Here is a 7815-nt window from a genome sequence, read left to right as displayed (position 1 = left end):
TTCACCGGTGTTCATCTATCCATGTTTTCCAAATGCAAATATTTTAAAATAAAAGAAATATATTAAAAAAATAAACAAACAAAAACCCCCAAACTATCTGTAACTGTCTCCTCTAAATCAATCTAGATAACCAGAAAATTCTGTGGCATATTTAAGACACTTTCATCCTAAATGAAATACATAATACAGATTACACCTTCATAGGAAATCAAGAGGTCCTAAATGTACTAATGGAGAGGGACATTTAAGAGACATTTAAATTACACAGTCTATAATTTGGGAGGGTTGCTTATCTGTGCATCTTTTAACTGCTTTGGGTAATTAGGAAAATTTGCTTGGCAGTGCTCTAAGAGGATAGGCAAAAGAGTGACATAATTACTCCCAAGGAAGGAAAGGTCAAGGTTTTGCATTCTGCAGATTTTTAAAGTAAAAAAGAAAGAGCTCTTCATATGAACAGTCTGAAGCAGTATGTATATTATATAAAAACTATCACCCTGCCCTGAAAAGTAATCTTTTCCAGGGCTTCTCCCTCTTTTTAACTCACTTGCAGTATCTTGCTGGCCCTTCTGCCTGGAAGGGCGCAGGCTAGCGAGGCAGGCTGCTCGTCTCCAGCCTTTCCTAAGCGCAATTATTCAAAGGCAGTTCCCAAGCAGAGCAGGCATACAGTCAGTTCAAAGGCTTTCATTAGCTCTGCCGGCTAACTTGTTATCTTGTAATGTCCCCCCCTTCTGCCCTTAATGAACAGTTTGTTCCATTGTAATTCTTATACATCTGGAAACCAGATTCGCTTTAAAGAAGAGAGAAAATAAAAGTTTCAGAGCCTGTGATTTAGCCAGATCTCTTGTCAGCTGAATCAGTAAACTGACCTTTTTACAGAGCACTCTGACCAACACATTTTTCTAGACCGAAATTCTACTGAGCACACCATACACCCACTTTGCAGCAAAGATAATGCGCTCTGACCACAGCTCCTCCGTTCACAGCTGTCTCCAGCGGGAGGAGCTGAAACCTGAACCAAACCTTCCGAGCAGGGATTGGATCCCTCCCGCCAGCAGCCAGAGAGCCCTCCCAGAAAAACAGCCTGTTTGGAAAAGTGCTTGAGAACATCCCGAAGTGATTGGAGGAGAGGAAAACCCTTCCCCCCTGCACCTGACTAGTGGGTATTTACAGCACTTTTCAAGGCGCCTCTGCACTGCCACTACACACAGCCGGAGTGGATGGACTGCGCGGGGCAGGCAATGCGATAGGGACCGATGCGCTCGCAGTGATAGTGTGTGTGTGCTGCACACCCGCCGGGACCGCTACGCCGACCCACGAGGAGACCCTGGGAGAAGGAGAAGCCCTGCATCCAAAATGCCACGCTCCTTCCTGGTCAAGAAACATTTCAATTCATCCAAGAAGCCCAATTACAGCGAGCTGGACACTCATACAGGTAACAAAATGAAATCTAACGCCACCGCGTTGCTTCTGAGATTGCGGTCATTGCGTGGCAGTAATGAGGATGGGTGGGATTGCTTCTCAGGCTTGAGGGAATGGGTTAGTTCATTGCTAGCTCTTTTTTTCTTTCGCTTACAAGGAAGGAGTTTTAAGAAATATGTCAATGCTGCCCATAGTGAATCATAAAAGTTTGCTCATCCACTTGAACTCAAGTTACTTAGAGAGGATTTGGAGTTTTCCTGGGCTGTATCTGCTGGTGGTGGAATCAAAACTTTCATATAAATCCTTCAGGAAGTTTCACTGCTTCATTGTATCAGGCTGCATAGATTCAGAAACAGCATGCTGCCTTGAAGATACACTCCAACTGTAATTTGTCTGTTTAAGGCTACTACTGTCTCTACCCATAAGAATATATGTATGAAATAATATTTCCTTAATCATCCTTATATTAGAAGACCATACTGAGTGTTCAATTTATGCACCTTTTAATCCCCAGAATGTTAATTTTGCTGCCTCTTGAAATACTTTTTGTTTCTCTTACCTTAAAATTTTCTTTTTTCTTCAGTGATTATATCCCCCTACCTGTATGAAAGCTATCCAGTCCCTATCATACCACAGCCAGAGATCCTGAGCTCAGTAGCTTACAATCCCATTACTGTGTGGACTACAACCGGGCTGCTACCGTCTCCATTACCCAACGACCTCTCTCCTCTTTCTGGATACCCCTCGTCTTTGGGAAGAGTCAGCCCACCTCCACCTTCTGACACCTCCTCCAAAGATCACACCGGTTCAGAAAGTCCCATTAGTGATGAAGAAGAGAGAATCCAGTCCAAGCTTTCAGACCCCCATGCAATCGAAGCTGAAAAGTTTCAGTGCAGTTTATGCAACAAGACCTATTCAACTTTCTCTGGCTTGGCCAAACATAAGCAGCTGCACTGTGATGCCCAGTCTAGGAAATCATTCAGCTGCAAGTACTGTGACAAGGAGTATGTCAGCCTGGGAGCACTTAAGATGCACATCAGGACCCACACGCTACCTTGTGTCTGCAAGATCTGCGGCAAAGCTTTCTCTAGACCCTGGCTACTTCAAGGACACATTAGAACTCACACTGGTAAGAACAAACATTACAATTGCTGTTTCTTGTTTCTATAATATCAGGATGCCTTTTTGTTATTTTTCTCCATAGGTGAAAAAAGCAGCAGTGGTTGTTTACTAACCTTGAAAAGCATCCTCACAATTTCAAATGTGTCATTAAAAGACTGAGTTCTCCCACTTGGTGGGGGGGACGTGGGGGGTGGGAGGAGCGTGTATCATGGTCTCATAACTGTGGGCCAAATACTGGCATAAGTCAGCATTGCTCCCTTGATAGTTTTAGGATGGTTTAGCCCATTTCCGCTAGCTGAACATTTTGCTTTAAGGATTTTATGTTAACTTTCAGGCTTTGGAAATTGCTAGCTTTAAGAAGGCTCCAGCTGACTCTGAAATCAAGCAGCAAAACCAGAAAGGCAATGAATGAGGGGCTGCTTTCTAGCTGCTTAAGTAGCTGGCAAGTTTTGCATGCGCTGTGTCAAGTCCTTTAGGATTAGAAACACATCGTCACCGAAGTTGGGGTTTTTTTCTCTGTGGAGGCAAAAACTTGATTTTTGAGTACAATGCTGGGTGCAATGTAATGTCTGTACAGCTGTTTGCTGCTCTTCAGTCAAAGCCCTTGTCCCCAGTACCTCACACATCTCTAAGCAGAAAGAGTTCTGTGAAAATATGTGAAACTTTTGGAGGAGCCCAGCCTAAAATCACTGCAAGCACCTGTGGATGCAGGAGGTGTCAGCAGCTTCTCCTCGGAGACTTCACTTAACATATTCTGAAAAGACTGAGTTCTGCAAGTACAGTCAACAGTGCTGAAAGCTGTCATATCTGCGACCCAATTAACCTTTTATTACACATTCTTTATTATAATAAATCCTTTTTGCTTGTTCATTTGTTTCTTTGGATAACAGTAGGCTTTACCTGTCCTAAACATGTATTTATTTTTATCTTTAAAGCTTTATTCTATTTTCCCTTGATGTTTCCTTTTTAGGAGAGAAGCCGTTTTCCTGTCCTCACTGCAACAGGGCTTTTGCAGACAGATCCAATCTGAGGGCTCATCTGCAGACCCACTCTGATGTGAAGAAATACCAGTGCAAAAATTGCTCCAAAACTTTCTCCAGAATGTCTCTTCTGCACAAACATGAGGAATCTGGCTGCTGTGTAGCACACTGAGTCATGCAGTCAATGTTTACCTGGACTCAATGCATTTCTCCACTCCTGTTCCAAATGATAAGTGGAAATCCAAAGGCGTTTTCTTGTCTCCTTTTCAGCCAAAAAAAAAAAAAACCAAACCACCACCAAACAATCAAAAAAAAAAAAAAAGTGGAAGAACTTAGAATGTCAGTAGAAATGAGCTTTAAGTAGTTTCTGTTCATTAACATTCACATTCTTAAGTGTGAATTTTGAAATATGGGGGAAGACACCATGCATGACATTTCAAGTAGACCTAAAGGAAGAAGTGTTAGCAGCTTTCTTCATAGATGAAGCCAAATGTAGGTCGTCTTTTCTTGCCTAGAAAAGGCTACAAAGTTAAGAATACATTCCTGCCAAGCCATTTCAACCAAAGAAACAGTATTTTAAGTGGAACTTTTAATAAAAAATACTACCCAAGTGAATCTTGCTAGACACCATTTATCTCAGGTGCCTTAAAAAGTATTCCAAGTTTACCTTAGTAAATGTTTAATATTATTCATTGCTGTGTTTCATTTTATTTTATTAGAAGCCAAGGCCTTCATTAATGATCTGAAAAGCTTTAAAACTGCATAATTAAGAGAAAAAAAAAAACTTGTAAGAGAATGTATGAAAAATTGAAAGCCACAAATTAACCGCATGTGCCTTTTTTTAATAGAAAAGAAAGACTGTAGCTTCAAACATTCCTGGTGCATGCTTGACCATCTGTAACATGGAATAGTTCCTCTAAACTTTAATCTTTTTTAAAAAAACGGGAATAAGTGCAAGAGAGGGGTTCACGGGAGTTTGACAATTATTTTTTTTTTTTAAATGCACAAAGGAAATGCAATATTTTCAGCATTACCCCTCCAAGTGCCTTTTTTTATTGATGATTTTGTAAAGTATGTGGACATAATGTAAATATTTTTATTTTTATATGATTGAATGTGTCATGAATGAAAGCGAATTGTTGCCTATAGCAGAATCTATAGATAACTTGAAGAAAGCGTGAATTGAAATTTATGTTGTTTTCTAGCCACTTTTTTACAATAAACATTTTTAAGTAAGTTTTCTGTTGTTTATTCTAATTAAAGAATACAGCTGTGTCTGGTTTATCAAGCCTTTGGAATGTAGAAAAATGTGAATGTCTCTACAAAACCAAAGGAAGATAAAAGTGAATTTCAAATGCCAATCCTTAGTTTATAAGAACTGGACATTAGAAAGGCATATACCCATTGCATTTTAAACCATTTAAAAACATACAGAGAATTTGTCTAGAGTCACTGCTTTAAAACACCCTTGCTTTTTTTCTTCTTACAACAGTATGACAACATTCTTAAATATATTTTTTCAAAAACATTTTAAAGAAGCTTCTTTCTTGAATTTTAACAGTTGAGAGGATGCTACTAGAGTAACCTTTCATAATACTTTTCCCGAGACTCTGACATTAGGAAATCTGGGCCTGCTCCAAAGATCATTAAAGTCAGAAGAGCCCTGTAGGTGTTCAGTAACGTTTGCATGATATTCTTTTAAAGTAGTAGTCAAGTCACAGAACTATATACTTTATATGGCCATTTCAGGAAGGATGAAAGATGCTTCTATTAAAGTACCTTACATATCAGAACTGCGAAGTGAATGTATTAAGACTTTGTATCAGCTAACATATCACAGAAAAGAATTATTCAGTAATAAAAAGTAGAAATATTTTTCTTCAGATGATTTGACTAAGGACTCCAAGATCTGAACGATATAAAAGCATTACAACGTCAATAAATCATATCTCATCATTACTGACTAGTTCAAAACACTATTTTCAACTTTCAACAAAGTGCAAAGCTAGAAAACAGACAAGCACTGGTTGGCATCCAGTCTTAAGACTACATTAGTGCCTACGTTAGGGTACCAGCAGGAGCAAGTAATAATAAAAACAAGATTTCAACAATTTATCAAGAATGCTACTGACGGATAAATAAAAGTTGTACATTTCTTGAAAAAGAGTACATTTCAGCAAAATAATGCAACAGACCATGCATGCCTTTTGACTCCTCCAGCTGAGTCCTGAAGAGGAGTGCTGTGGCAGGACTGCACTGGAGTAATGCAGGCAATAGGCACATGATGGAAGTTTTGTACCTATTCTCCACAGGAAGCATGATACTGAAAAAAGATCAGCTCAAATGAAGCTTTTCATATTCTCCAAGCATCCTCTGACAATATCTCATGGTTATAACAATATTCCCTAGGGCCTGCTAGATTTTTTTTTCTTCAGGAAATAGCTAGAGTTCAAGAAAGATAGGGTTAGTGGGAATTTGTGAGGTAACATTTTGAAATGAACATATGAAGGCATCAAATAACCTTAAAAATTTTCATGTGGTTACTCTATTGATTTGCACTTCCATGTCATTCTCTTTGAAGTTCTTAGGCTCCAGCGGCTCTTTGTGCAGCTTTCTCTTCCCAGAGCAAAGTTTACTGGAGTATGAGGAAAGCTCTGGCAGTCAACAACAGCTATTTGTACTGTCAAAGTTCTAGGTTTGCTCTCCTGTGTCATGTCACAAAGGCTTTTCCATTGTTTTAATTCACACTTTAAATTCTCTACACCCATAGTAAATGAAATAGCATAAGAACCTGACTTCTCAAATGAGTGGAAATGCTACTGTTGTCCTTAAGGGAAATCAGATGAAAACTTCATCAAAATACAGTATGCTAAACCAAACACAAGTGGAACTGGTCTCATTTAGAGATGACAATTAAGATATGCTACTTTGCATGCCTGTAACACCTGTACTCATAAAATACAAAGATGGGAAAGGCTAGAAGCTCTTCTGGCTCATCTCTTTAATTGAAACAGAGTGCTCTATCACAGATCCTTAGCTCTCTGTCCAGTTGCAGCACAAAGTTCCCAGGGAACTGAATTTCTCTGCTTTTTCTGTGAGACTGCTATTTGCTATCAGGACTTTTCTCAAAAACATGCCCTTCTATACCTGTGCAAGCTATTTATCAATGTAAATTGAATTCTGCTACGAGCTGTTGGTCAATGACTGCTTTGATTTTATTGAAACAGAAAGGAAAACTCCCTTCATGGCTAATATACCCATTGAATCTCTTTGGCCATTGCTACATTTCTCACAAGACACCTCTCATTCTGTATTCAAATTCTCAAATTTTAAAATCTTCTTTAGGAAGATCTTCACACTCTGAATATTTTAATTGTTTTTTTTTTTTATCTGAAATCAGTCACTTTTATTTTTTTATATTTAATTTTTGATACCAGTGCTAAATGTAATTAAGTGAAAAGTTAAGCTATCAAAAGATCAGTCTCTCCTCTAAAGGCACCTGAATGATAGCAGCCTATTACTGCATGATTCATAGTTTTTTTAACTCTTCACTAACAAGTTGTTTAAAATCAGTAGATCTGGGGGAGGGACTTTTACCCGGAGGTTACTCCAAATCTCTAAGTACATACTTGTTTGGTTATATGATTGCCCATTATAGGGAATGAGGGCTAGATTATTCTTTTAAGATGTTCTGGCAATTTACTTTCACTTCCCAAGCATACTTTCAGTGTGCAAAGAAGGGCTATACCAGCACGGCCAATGTGTAGTTACAAGTCAAATGCATTAGTTTCTCAAGGCTGAAGGCAATAATTGATTCACTTTGATTTTCTCTTTTCTCTTCCCTTGCTTCCTTCTGAGCATGCTTTACACCTCAGAGGCTGCAGAATGGAGTAAGATGTGCATGAAATGAAGACAGAACAAAGCACACATTTATGCTTACAGCACTACAATTATCCTATCATCTGATGTGTAGTTCAGAAAAGCCACTTAGATGCTCTCCGAAGGGTTAAAATAAGTGCCTCTCAGATTTAGGCACAATAAAAACTGTCTTCTGTATTTTACACTATGATTTGGATTATTATAGTTCCTGCTATCATTAAGCAAGCTCAGGGCTTATTAGTCTAAGCTCCATAAAATCAAGCAAAAAAAAGAAGCATCATAAAGATCCTGTAATGTCAATTAAAAAAAGGAAGGACAATGGGAAACCTGGTTGTCCTGGTTTTGGCTGGGATAGAGTTAATTCTCTTCTTAGTAGCTGTTACAGGGCTGTGTTGTGGATTTACTATGAGACTAG

At 38.8% G+C, this 7815-nt stretch overlaps 1 protein-coding gene across 1 annotated transcript; it reads left to right on the top strand.

The window, feature by feature from the left end:
* The first annotated feature begins 1208 nt into the window (after window positions 1-1208).
* On the top strand, window positions 1209-4351 carry SNAI2 (snail family zinc finger 2). Its single transcript, XM_010015923.1, has 3 exons — window positions 1209-1432; window positions 2003-2548; window positions 3512-4351. The coding sequence occupies exons 1-3, from the start codon at window positions 1354-1356 to the stop codon at window positions 3691-3693; spliced, it is 807 nt and encodes a 268-aa protein (XP_010014225.1). The 5' UTR covers window positions 1209-1353; the 3' UTR covers window positions 3694-4351.
* The last annotated feature ends 3464 nt before the right edge of the window (window positions 4352-7815 follow it).

Source organism: Nestor notabilis, unplaced genomic scaffold, assembly GCF_000696875.1.
Source record: "Nestor notabilis isolate BGI_N333 unplaced genomic scaffold, ASM69687v1 scaffold10096, whole genome shotgun sequence".
NCBI lineage: Eukaryota > Metazoa > Chordata > Aves > Psittaciformes > Psittacidae > Nestor > Nestor notabilis.
Note: the sequence above shows the minus strand (reverse complement) of the source record. Positions and strands in the feature narration are given on the sequence as shown.